The sequence below is a fragment of the Anguilla rostrata genome, chromosome 8 (genome assembly GCF_018555375.3).
Source record: "Anguilla rostrata isolate EN2019 chromosome 8, ASM1855537v3, whole genome shotgun sequence".
Taxonomy (NCBI): Eukaryota; Metazoa; Chordata; class Actinopteri; order Anguilliformes; family Anguillidae; genus Anguilla; species Anguilla rostrata.
In genome coordinates this window covers 9,595,842-9,608,912 of record NC_057940.1, presented here as the reverse complement: position 1 = coordinate 9,608,912, position 13,071 = coordinate 9,595,842, and the positions used below count along the sequence as shown (strand labels likewise).

At 44.7% G+C, this 13,071-nt stretch overlaps 1 protein-coding gene across 3 annotated transcripts; it reads left to right on the top strand.

Moving 5' to 3' along the window:
- Nucleotides 1–3,191: 3,191 nt before the first annotated feature.
- On the top strand, nt 3,192–8,039 carry LOC135260753 (BMP and activin membrane-bound inhibitor homolog). Of its 3 annotated transcripts, none has more exons than XM_064346277.1 (3): nt 3,192–3,691; nt 5,062–5,343; nt 7,070–8,039. In XM_064346277.1, the coding sequence occupies exons 1-3, from the start codon at nt 3,616–3,618 to the stop codon at nt 7,468–7,470; spliced, it is 759 nt and encodes a 252-aa protein (XP_064202347.1). In that variant the 5' UTR covers nt 3,192–3,615; the 3' UTR covers nt 7,471–8,039. The 3 variants fall into 3 exon arrangements, with proteins under 3 accessions (XP_064202347.1, XP_064202346.1, XP_064202348.1); XM_064346276.1 differs by lacking the exon at nt 3,192–3,691 and adding an exon at nt 4,239–4,344; XM_064346278.1 differs by lacking the exon at nt 3,192–3,691 and adding an exon at nt 4,554–4,715.
- Nucleotides 8,040–13,071: the final 5,032 nt, after the last annotated feature.

The window sequence follows — 13,071 nt, the reverse complement described above, 5'->3', positions numbered from 1 at the left end:
CATTGGACTTCTGGAGTCCAATCGGAGGAATATTCCGACACCTTGGATCTTATACCAAATGATACATGGCAAAACTTTGACTTTAAGATTATCTCGATCTGTAAATTATCTGTTTTGTAACGATGCTTTTTTTCTGCAACCCTCACCCATGTATGAGAGAGAAACCTCCATAAACTCCACCCCTCCCACACAGACCAACAAAAAAGGTAAGAGCTTCTACTTGTTTTGCTGTAAGATACAACAGGCCAGTTGTGATTACTTTTTAATTTAAATGAATCAGACCAAGTATTGGTGCTTAAACAGAGTTGTATCACTGAGGCTGTTTTTGTCTAATCCAGGCCTGAATTACTCATTAAAACCACAGCCTCAGGTCTGTTTTGCCTGGGCTGTGTGAAATGACAGGGTAGCAGGCTTTAATCTAGTGTATGACAGAGTTGACAGAGTCGTATATCTACAGGAAGAAGGTGATCTGTGCTATCAGGTCATTGGGGAGGATTTTGAGAGGGGGTCCATAAAGCTGATGGCAAAGGAATAAAGTTGTACTGAGACCTTTTGTGTGCCCTGATTAACCCTTTGAACTGCAGGTTTTTTTTAATGTTTCTTTTTGTTGTTGTTGTTGTTGTTGTTGTTCTAGAACTCCACTGCTTTCAACTGCAAGTACTGATTGTTACATCAGCATTGGAATGTTCAGTTAAGAACATTCTAATCAAATGTATGTGCCCTTACAGTTCAACGGGTTCATTTCACCCAGTCATTTTTTTTTTAAACCTATAAAGTCCATGGCCTTTATACAGGCAGGGATAAATGATTATCACCAGCAATGTGACCTAAAATTTGTTACCAGCTCGATGGGTGTACTGATCTCAGATGGTGAGAGAGGTGTTCAGGTGGTGACGAGTGGGCGTTGGAATGTTTCTTCCAGGTAGTCAGTCAGGCCGGCTTCTTCCTGAAACTGGGCCTGAGGTCAACGCCTCTCCCCTGCCCTGTCTCAAGTGAGACGCCATCGATTTGCATCCCAAATGACCAGTTGTTCTCACCAGGGGGCCGAGGGGGGGTGGAGGACAGGGTCTGTACTGACAGGCCAGCAGCCTGGGAAAGAGCCTGGAGAAAAAAGGTTGGGTTAGGCAGGGCCTATCCCCCCACCCCCCACCCCCCACCCACATACACACCCACACACCCCCGGCCAGTCTCCCCTGTTCTCACCTCCCTCAAAAGCCTGGACCCAGTTGGGACCCAGGTGCGAATGGGGCCATCAAAAACAACCACGGCTACGCATCACAAAGGAGGAAAGACTGCCCAAAACACACTCGCCGCTAACTGCATAGCCGAAACGGTCTGTCACAGGAACACAGAGGCCTAACGGCAGCATTAAGGACAGGCCCCGGAAAGCACACTGTACTCGCTGCAAACTCTGTAAGGCTGGGAGAAGGCTGCCATAGGTTTATGGTCAATCCAAGTTTTTCTGTGTATGCAAACAACCCATTGCTGCAACGGTACGTGTGTGTGTGTGTTGTAAATAATATCATTACATTACATTATCAAATACGTGAGTACATATGCACACACACCAATATTTTACCATCTTTATTCAACATAGAATTGATTTTATGGTCCATTCTCTGTTCCTGCAAAGAGACCAGACAATCCCGCGAAGGAGGATTGTAATTTCAGCAGGCAAGAATGTCCTGTTTGTGCAATAGGAAACTGGCAAGCAGAGGCCTTCTCGTGTCTGTCCGATTGCCTTTGATAACGGAGAGGGGGCGAGGGAGGGGGTGAGGCAGACAATCTGCGATTCACAATCATGAAGTCATGCGTCTGCAGCAGTGCTGTACCCGCGTCAACTCTGTACAATTCAAATACGTTGAATTATTATCAGTTGTCTAAATATATTGTGGTCAAATGTTAGCTTTGCAGTTATACAGCCTATAAGATACAGGGCCTGTTTTCCGTTAATGTGAAGTGGGTGCCGTGGATGCCCCCCCCCCCCCCAACACTTACCACACACACAAACACACACATACACACACAAACTGTAAAGAGTTGAGATTCCCAGATGAAAAGCACCCTATGGCTACAAAACAGAGAGGCCCGTTCATACATTTCCTAAGGCTATTTCCACGCCTCGAGACAGTGCTTCAGATCTCAGCCTATCAGAGAGTCAATCGGGTTAGGTTTTGATATCGATCAGCCCGCTCTGCGTTTCGCTCGGAATTGTTTTGGGGATAATTGAGCGTCGGCCTGGCGGTGTCGTCTCGGTGGCGCCGTGCGCTCTTCTCCGGACTGCTGAGTTCACAAAACGCCCGTCCTGCACCACCGGGGCAACGTCCATTTGGCATAAACGCGCGAACAGGGGAGAACGAAGATTTTCTACATGCTGTTTTATAATACCGAGGAAACTGTTCACCGTTCGCCACACGTTCTAAAGCCAGTTGGCGAGTAATTTAGGATTAACCAGAAATGTCACAAAGTACACCCACACCCATGAAGAACGAAAGACACGTAGTTCATTATAAATCGAAAACGTGTCGGTATTAATACTAAACATTGCAGTTTAAAATGTAGCATATTTTGTCCATTATAGATGATCACGTCTCTGAAAAAATAAATTACATCGCGAAATGTCAACAATTAGCCTACGCACACAATTACGCAGGCCTGTCATTCTTCTAACACATTTGACTGGAACACATTTACAGGTTTCAATAAAAATAAGCAAAAAGCGCGAGACGTGTGGGGGAAAAAACAATAAAACAAACGCCAGCACAACAAACATGCTGTGGCCTATATGGTATTGTCTTCTTGTGACATTGATAAATAAAACTACTTTTGAACAACAGGAAACATTCGATATAAACAGTAGATATCTGTTTATGTTACTATAATTTTGCTTTTTTCATCCCAATTTCCAAATCCCATTAATGGTTTTCCGCTATCGGATACATGCGCGCAGAACAAGAGCTTTCTTCATTAATTTCACGTTACGCCATTGGCATATACAGCAAATAATATCTTGTATTAGTGTATGCTGAGAAATATGCTTTTTTTATCAGAGCAAGTAGGCGGGATTTATAATTGTTTGACCTTGTGATAAACCAATCCCAAGACTAGTGTATGTAAATTATAGACAGCAGAGGCCAATGTGCTTTTGGAAGGCGGGGACTAGTTAGGCTCCGAAGTGTGTTCCGATATCTTGCCCCCTTGAATTCAGTTCAGAGTACTGCTGGCGCTCGAGGGGTCGCGTGTGCGAATCTACGGGTTTATGGTTTTTGGATTATTCTATTTTTTATTTGGTTTAAAAAATAGATGCCAACGAGAAGTTGAACTGTATTGCTGGTGGATATAATTCTGTGGTATTCCTTCGTCAGTAAAGGAATGTGTTTTTCTTTCTGCTAGCTCCCAATTTCAGCGGCACATCTGACAAGTGTTACGGTGATGTAAAATGCAGAAGAGCACCGATTCTAAACGTCCAGCCAATGCTTTTTGCATCCGCGTTGGAGCGTTCTGCCCGCACACTTAACAGTGTCCCAGTGCAGATCACCCATGCAACAGTGACTACGGATTTTGCGAAACCTAAGCGACGACCAAAGTGGATTTGAAAGATTTTTTTTTTCGTAAATGGATCGCTATTCAAATTCCATTTCCATTTGGCTCCAACTGGAAATTTGCGCTATGGCTGTTCTTCTAACAAAAGGTAGCTAACAAGCTAAAGTATTATAGAATGCAACTGAGTTATGCTGCAGTAACAAATCTTTTATGGACCATTGTGTATGCATTTTGCTATAAGATATTTAATGCCAAAGAGCTAGCTCACGAGAGGGGAGGGAAAGGATGAACGGCTGCAACGTTGAATACGAGGGAAATTGGTTCACATTTTTTCATTCTTACCATATGGATGTCCGTGATCTTTATATGGCGTTTGAACCTCACAAACACAAAAATAGCCTTGCTCATGTTGTCTCAATTTGACTAAAACAGCTAAAAGGCCTTATTTTGACCGTAGTAGAGAAATGAGTGTCCAACGCAAGACTGCATGCGTGCACGTCCAACTTGCATCATTAAAATTTCATTTTTATCTGTGTCTAAATAGATTTGCTAATGCTCCAGAAGGTTTCGGTATTAAACATAGTTGCGTACTGTTGTAAAAGTCGGCTTCCCCTGTCAGAATGTTTCGTTTCGGTCTTCAGCCCTTTGAGTTCACTCCGTCACCCACGTCTGTCTCGTGTATTTGTTTAATGCGCAGAGAAGCATGGTTTATGGAGAAGAGGGAAAAAAAGACGTTTCGTGAGTTTCACGAGAGAAGGCACTTAGGCAAGGCTATACATGTTTCTACGGATTTAGCTGAAGGTGCTGGCTTTGGTTAAATGGCATGTGTTGTTTGTTACGACAACCAGGAGATTTATAGACCTTTTTTTATCGTGTTTTTAAAATAATAATTCATATGAATCATATGCGCAAAGAGCTGCCGTTGTAGGCTACGCATTTTCAGCCACCATAAACCTCCCCTTTCACAAAAAGTCAGTGAGTGGATAGGCTATTTATTTCAGCCACGTGCAGGTTTTTGTTATCGTTTTAGTTTTCCACTGATGCCAAAATGTTGCCTATAGCCTTGTAAGCGATTTCCATAAGTGGATGAGTACTACTTGAGAGCACGCGTTTTTGACATCGTCTTTCAATGTTCTTCCTTAAAAACAATTCTGGAGCATTACTTCCTAAAAGTAGGCTACCCTTCATGTTGGCCACAACTTGCGTGCGGATTTTTGTAACAATGTTGCTAAACCGACTTTGACGAAGTAAACTACTGAATAATTACAGCCTAGTCTAGTTCCTACTACTGAACTGTTCCTGCTTCAAAATTGATACTACTAAGCTACAAAAATTACACCGATCTTAGTTGTTTTCTTGGTTGGTAAGAGACGAGCATTTAGGTGGCATGTAACAAACTTGGATATATAGATTATGCTTATGTATCCACACGTAATCCTTATGCAATCCACATAACTATATTGACTTACAATTTTTTTGTTTCAACAAAATAAAATCATTCTGCGTCTTTTTTTTCAGGAGAAATAAGGTGTTACTGCGATGCCCCTCACTGCGTCGCTACCGGCTACATGTGCAAATCGGAGCTTAACGCCTGCTTCACGAAGGTGTTGGACCCGCAAAATACGAACTCTCCTCTAACTCACGGGTGTATCGACCCTTTCACGACCTCGAGTGCCGTGTGCAGTTCCAAGACCTCAGAAGATAAGAGCGGAGGTTCTTCCGCGCTGGAGTGCTGTCATGACGACATGTGTAATTACAAGGGCCTGTACGATCTGGTCCACGCCAGAGGAGACGCTTCGGGTAAGGAACTATCGCTCGATTGAAGTTGCTGTGTTATTCTTTTAATGGTTGATATGAATTCAGATTTAAGCAGAATATGCTTTTTTTGTGAGGGATGCATTGAAAAAGACGCATTTTTACAGGTTTATATTTAAGCTTGTGGGTAACATCAAAGACCGATAGCGCTTGGGATATACGGTAATAACCCTACTCATTTTAGTAAGACGACCGGGTTTGTGAAACATTTCATTATTCCCCAACTTTGAGTGTCTCCGTTTCACAGGCCACATATGAGGATATTGCATTTTTACAGAATAAGTGCAGCTTGCAGTGGATGCTTATTTCTTTGTTGTACAATGCACGTTAGTCTTTCAAATCTTGAATTTTATATTTAATGAGTTCCAGCAGTAGGCTTAGTTAGACAGTATTGACAGTATTGCATGTCTATCTGAAGCACCTGGAAGCTGAGCAGGTGTTTATGGTGAGAGGTCATTCCCTACAGAGTACCTTTACCCTTTACAGGAGAAATTATTTGCTCATAGGCAAAAGCCATTCTTGCAAATATGGGCTCTTACTTTAAGTCAGTAAGATCAGGAATAAATATTTAGTGATGTAAGTGGAAGCTTTTTAAAAAAAAAAAAACTAAATATTTAGATGTATCATTGTAAACATGCAGCTGTTTGCGTGTTTGATTGTAAGTCAAAGTTAAGGACAAATTGTGATTGAATACAGGCCCTAAACAATAAATAACAAGCCATGATCCATTATAGCAGCTCATTACACAGGTAACTCACCTCACCAGGTGTCATGGTTCCAAGGCTGTTACTGATTTGAATGTGATAACAAACCCAGAGGCTCTCCAGGACTAGGCTTACTGATCCTTGCTCTAGACCAGTGTTTCTTGAACTTGGGTTGGGACCCAAAATGGGTCACAGGGGTGTATGGGGTGGGTCCCGGAATGAGTCTGTGGTCCATTAGGCTATGCTAGTATGTGTATTTGATGGGTTCCTGAAAGGCACAAATTTTCTAATTTAGGCACTAATATTCCTCATTCTGGTCCCACTATTGAAAGGTTTTTCTAATTTGGGTCCCGCTATTAAACAGTTTAAGAAGCAGGGCTTTAGAATCTTTATCAGTGCACAGCATCATTTCTGAAAAGGCTTCTGTGAGTGCGTGTGCCTGTTGGTTCTCCAGTGTCCCTGAAAAGGATTCTGGTGAGTGTGTGCTGTTGGTCTCAGTGTCCTGAAAAGTTCTGGGTGGGCGTGCTGACGGTCTCCAGTGTCCCTGAAAAGGATTCTGGGATTGATGCGTGGCCTGAGTCTGCAGTGTCCTGAGAAGATCTGATAGTGCATGTGCCTGTGCCTCAGTGTCCCTGAAAGGATTGTGGTTGATGGTGTCGTGTTCAGTGTCCTAAGATCGGATTGGGCGTCCTGACATTCCCCGGTGTCCCTGTAAGAGGATGAGTGCGTGGCTGACGTCTCAGTGTCCTGAGAGATGGGTTTGAGTGCTGTGCCTGACGGTCCCCGGTGTCCCTGTAAAGGATTCTGGGATTGAGCGCGTGTGCCTGACGGTCCTCCAGTGTCCCTGAGAAGGATTGTGGGATTGAGTGCGTGTGCCTGACATTCCCCCGGTGTCCCTGTAAAGGATTGTGGGATTGAGTGCGTGTGCCTGACATTCCCCCGGTGTCCCTGTAAAGGATTGTGGGATTGAGTGCGTGTGCCTGACGGTCCTCCGCTGTCCTCCACAGATCAGGCGGGCCGGTACCAGCCCGAGGGGAGCCGGGGCCTGGTGACGCGGGTCCAGGAGCTGGCCTCCACCAAGGAGGTGTGGTTCCGCGCGGCGGTGATCGCGGTGCCCATCGCGGGCGGGCTGATCCTGGTGCTGCTGATCATGCTGGCCCTGCGCATGCTGCGCAGCGAGAACAGGCGCCTGCGCGACCAGCGGCAGCAGATGCTCTCGCGGCTGCACTACAGCTTCCACGGGCACCACGCGGAGAAGGGCCACCTGGCCAAGCTGGACCTGGAGTGCATGGTGCCCGTGACGGGCCACGAGAACTGCTGCCTGACCTGCGACAAGATGCGGCAGGCCGACCTGTCGCTGGTGCACTGGGGGATGTACCGGGGCCACGGGAAGCTGGAGTTCGTATGATGCCCACACCCCCCATCCCCACCCCCGCACCCCCACCCATCTGGGACAGAACCAGGCGTTCTTTCCTCCCGTTGACGTTAAAACACCACTTTCGGTCGATAACTTTCCCAGTTCGATTACTTTTTTTTTTTTCTTGTTTCTTCAGAAAAGAAAAAAAAAACTTGTGTACTGCAATTCGTGTGTTTTTTATTTTTTTTTTGCCAAGCAGCACTTTACTTGAAACGAACGCCGAATCGAAGCGGAGCTGTTAAAAACGAACTGGAGAACGCGGGACGGGCCCCGCTCCGTTTTCGGGCCCCTGGCGCTGCAGGCCCCCGGCGGACCCGCTGAAGGATTCCAAAATTTTTCTCGTATTTGCACATTTGTATAAAGAAAATAGGTCGTTTCGCTTTAAACGGAAGCTCGGTAGAAGACATCCACGCTGACCAGGGTACAAACAGACTTTTGCTGAGGAGGGAGAAAGAAGATTCAGTGTTAACTCTAGGTGTACACACTCCTCTGTGTATGTTTCTCCATCCAGTTTATTGTAAAGATTTTAAAGTATATATAAATATATTTTTGTCGGATGACCTGTTTGGTGTTTTTCTCTGTACTGGTGAGTGGAAATGATTTGTTAGCTTAATTTAATTACAAATTAAAACGCGATAAGATAATGTTCTATTAGATAATATAAGAATCTGTTGCCTTTTAGGCTTACCTGTTGCCGAGTCATTTTGACAAGTACTACACACAGAACTTTCTAGTAATCTTGTCTCGAAAGTACTTAGAAACTTTTGTGGGTCCTGAGTGCCAAAAAACAAGAGACTCTGTGTACAGCTTCCAAGTACAAAGTACGATCTCTGCTTTTCAGGCAGTAAACGATATGTGGGAATCCAAAGGCTTCTATTAAACGTCCAAATCATTTACTTTTTATGTGTAAGGGGTTGTATAAGAGACTAAGAAACACAAGGCTGTTGTAAATTTCAGACGACACATTTCTCACGACTGCATCTTTATTTAGAAATATACGAGTGCGTTTTAATTTTATTGGATCTGTGGTGCGTTAGATTGTGGGAGAAGGGGGCTGGAAGTTATTAAATGCAAAACGCAATTATTTTGAAATACAAAATCATCAAAATGGCCTTTTCAGTTGGATTTTCTTTGTTTGTTGTGCGACCGGATTCAACAGATCAGATCTGAAGACTCGCATTCGTGCTTCCCTATGACCTCATTAACTGCCCTTAAGGGAATATCGAAATCTGCGGAAAGGTGTGATGTCTTGTTTTACAGTTGCGCTACACGTCTGACTCATCTCCAGTGGTGAGATTTCGTGCTTCCAAGTTCCAGCAGTTTTTTTTTGTGCAAGCTGCGTCTGGATTTGTCCTGGAAGCCATTGTGGTGCACAGGCCTATTTAATATTCACCTTGTTCATACTCTGAGTGAACCCAGCCCCATTCAGCACCACAGAATGTGTGCATTAAATGGCCTTTCACTGTTGAATGAGAAGAAAGCTCTGCACTTACCTGTGTGCAGACAGGTGCATTCATGTTTTGTCCACCCCGTTTCCGGGGGGCACGATAGATTTGTTCCACAATGGATTTTGGGATTGGCCCATTTTGTCGCGAGGCATTACCACATTTTGTGTAACGGATGTGGTGCACGGTTTTAAAAAAAGTGGTTGCTGTTTCTTCCCCCCCCCTTGTCCATTGTAGCAGTGTAGTGTAATGGCTCCTGGGCTGTGGGAACTGGGTTTGTAACTCACGTTGGGGGGTCCCTTGGCATTGACCAGCTATGGAATAAACTCCATCTCACTAACAGCATTGGAACTTCCGTAAAACAACAGTTTTTTTTTTTTTTGGAAAAGCTACAGAATGTTCCATGACTTGCACAAAATCCTTCCGTTTTTTTTGGTGTCCTGGATGTTGTATAATGTATGGACTGTGGTCCTGTACAGGCTTCTACGCCTTTTGCGAAACACACAAACGAAGCAGGGCGGGGCACCGACTCGAGCGATGACATCAGTCATCGGACTCGGGCCGAACGGACCGGGTCACGGTCTCCCAGGGACGGCGTGCCCTTCGGTGCTTTTGCGGGTTTCTTCGGGGCATGGTGCGCGCCCGTCGATACCAGGGGTATTCATTTTTTTTTCCCGTCGATGTGTTTTCCTGGAACTTGCATCTTTCGGCAGCCAGGGACTTGAGTTAATGGACTCATGTTTCAGCATTAGCAGGAAAAAAAAATAATCAAACTTCCAGAGAAAGGGCCTTTCAGTTGAGGGCGAAATATTTTTGCCGCTAGTCCTCACTGGCCATGTCTGGAAAAGAAAAACATTAAAAATTAATCACACTTTCGTTGTGTTGTAAGAGGACATGCATCATTTTCCAGTGTAAGCCTTTCTGCGGTATTGTGATGAATTGTGGCAGGCCGAACACAGGCAGGAACACTTCTGTGGATAATCCCTGGGCTATGATTTAGCCAATAGCAGAGGGACTTGTTATAGCAAATTTAGGACTTTTAACTTTGTTAGAATGTAGCTTTGTCTGTCCAAACAGTTGGTATTATTTCACAGCAAAAAAGATTTCCTGTTTATCCCTGTATTGCCTGGAGTTCCGCTGGCTGAACCCAGAGTCAACCAGCTGTTTTGCTAGTACACACATTTTTTGGAAGCCAGTAAAACATTTTAAAGAATCATCCATCACTTCCATTTACAGGCGGTAAAAGCAGGGTTCACTCAATGTTCACCCAACTTTAAAACACTTGTAAGAAGTTTCTTCCCTCTGAGGGTATAGCCTACAGTCAAGGAGAGTGTAGAACATGCTATTGGGGGCAGTGAATTTCAATCTGTCTCCAGTGGCAAGGCTAACGATTCCACATTGTTCTTTAGTAATATCAACAAAATGAAAACCAAGATTCCCACTCTCTTTTGACTGTAGCCTACTCTTAAGGTTAAGAAAACATTTTGAGTAAAATTTGGTGACTATTGGGTGAACTTTCCTTTTAATGACATCCAGCTTTCATTTAATGTGGGAGAATAATGTGGTGACTCCCACATTAAAACAGTTGTTTCCATGCATGGTTTTTAATGTCTGAAGAACGGAATTTATGAAACAAGGGGAACCGTTTGAAGGCTCGCAGTTTGTTTCCTGCGGCCCTGTGTTTGGGTAATTTTAGCGAGTCCCAGGCCAATCTTGACTCCAAAGCCGCTGCTAGCTTCCATTAGGGGGTGTTTAGCCGTCCCTAACTGTCATTAGCAGCCTTCAGCGTTAGCTTGGCGGGTCCCCCTGGGACCATTACCGCTGTAGTAATAACAAAGCTCTCGCGTTGACACGGCTCATGTGTTCTCTGTTTTGTTAGCGAGCTTTTTCTCAGCTCTCTGGATCCCGTTGCCTGTCCCATCGGAGCGAGAAACGTTTCAGCGGCAGGGTGGTTTTTGGGGAGGGGAGAGGGGCTTAAATCAAAACTGACCCACCTGCCAAAAGTCGCGGGGCGAGGCTGTGACCCCTAGTGTAATTACTGATTAACACCCGGCTCTTCTCAAATCCCATGTCAGGCCGAGGGCATTTAAACAACCGATTTATTCCCTACATTTATCGAATCTGTGTAAGGCCATAGGTGGTGTGTGTGTGTGTGTGTGTGTGTGTGTGTGTGTGTGACTATACAAGCAGAAACTGGAATCCCCCATGTTAAACCTTGTAGCACACGTGAAAGTAATAACGTGTCCAGTGGTTGGTGCAAAACGAATGCCGTGACCAATCATATGTCATGCTATTGGTTTTGTGTGTGCGAAAGGGTTTTGAAAGTGCTAAATGTCTCAGTAAATCAGGCCTATCGTGTACAAGAGCTGGCCCATAGTGCTGTCTGTTTTCTCAGGGTATGTAACGGAGGAGTGCTGGCACAATAACCAAATCAATTTAACACCACTCTCCATATTTCTGTCTATTTATCAGATACGTACTGCAGAAAACCAGTAATGAAAAAACAGACTCATTCTACCATCGCCCTCTGTACAAATGCATAAACAGGATCCAGTCCTATATTTGTCGTTTGTTCCAAATACTGGGGTGAAAATAGTTGAACTTGACCACCCTGAAGGACTTTTACATTTTTTTTATTTATGTTGTATATATTTATTTAACCAAAACTTACCAAATGTATTTACTTTAACCCCTCCAGCCAAAAAACATCATGGAAGACATTGGGATGGAATTGAATGTTTTGGTGGTCCCATAAAACCTATAAAACAACATTTTAAGGATCTTTTTCTCTCGTCTGAAAGTTTCCCCGGCGTAAACAAAACAAAGCAGCTTAATCATTCAATAACAGCGCATTGTTACAGCGACGCGAATGAGGAGCCGTCTAGACAGAGACATTAGAGAGGTTCCCTGATGGACATTACTAGTTGAGGTCTTAATGCAAGCCTTTAATGCTGCAGAGCGATATCAGTTCTCTTTTTAATACGTTAAAAAAACGTGAGCTAAACGCTGTTCCCGTTTACTTTTATGCCCGTAAACATTTTTTTTTTTTTTTGCTTGTGCATTGTTAGCATTTAGATATCCATCTCTCCAAAAGCAAAAAAATAATAGAGCTGGGAATGTTTATGAAACTGACTGGGGCACTTCAGCGCTAATGTCATCCTCTGTTTACGGGCTGGGATTTGGAGAGAGAGAGAGAGGGTGGAACTTAATCTCGCTCAGACATGTTGGAACAAATCAAAGTATTTAAAATGAAAGGGCTTCGCGGAGGAACGAGAAAAACGAAGATGCAGAGGGAAGCGGAGAGGAAGGGTTTTAACCTGCTTTTTTTTTTCCACCGCCGTGCAATTAGGGAACAACTGGACTGTCAATCAGGGCTCAGCAGTGTCTGTGATCACAGGCATAGGGTGAGAGCTTGTGGCACACACACGCACACACACACACACTTGCACACATGCACACACACACACACACTCGCACGCATGCACACACACACACGCACACATTCACACGCATGTACACTCACGGACATACACATACACACACACTTACACACACTGACACACAGACATACACACGCACAAACATACACACATGGACATGTACACACATTCACACACACTCACACGCATGCACACACACATATATCTATATACCTTGATTTGTTCATTTATTACTATTTATTAATACTGTGCAACTTGAGAAACAAAACAGAGAGAATGGAGGTGGAGCGATAGAAAATACATACAATCATTAGCGGTATAAAATAAATGAATAAATAAATAAATACTGCGAGCATGTTAGCCACTCTTAATGGCATTCGTTACGCGGCAGCCTGGGCTGCTGCCGTCTCTGAAGGAGACGCAGGTCCACCCTGGGCCGCGCGGCTTCGCCCTGGGCCTGGTCCAGAGGGAAATAATGCGTTAGCATTGTGAGCCGGAGCCGCGGACCGACTGACTGAAACGAGAGATCTCACCGCGCTCCCTGCCCATCTCTGAAATGAAAGGAGTCTGGCATCGATACCCGCGCCCCCCCACGGCCCACCCCCCCACCCCCCCACCCCCCCACCTCCCCCACGGCCTCCATCCGAGAGCTGCAGACTGCTCCGCTCCTGCCTCCCGGCGAATTGAACAGATCCCTCTCTCTCTCC

Excerpts from the sequence above, each read along its gene's own strand:
- LOC135260753 (XM_064346276.1), top strand. The coding sequence starts at position 4,254 with ATGGAGAAGAGGGAAAAAAAGACGTTTCGTGAGTTTCACGAGAGAAGG. Across the intron at positions 4,345-5,061 it reads TTCTACGGATTTAGCTGAAG|GAGAAATAAGGTGTTACTGC; the intron begins GTGCTGGCTTTG and ends CTTTTTTTTCAG. Across the intron at positions 5,344-7,069 it reads CGCCAGAGGAGACGCTTCGG|ATCAGGCGGGCCGGTACCAG; the intron begins GTAAGGAACTAT and ends TGTCCTCCACAG.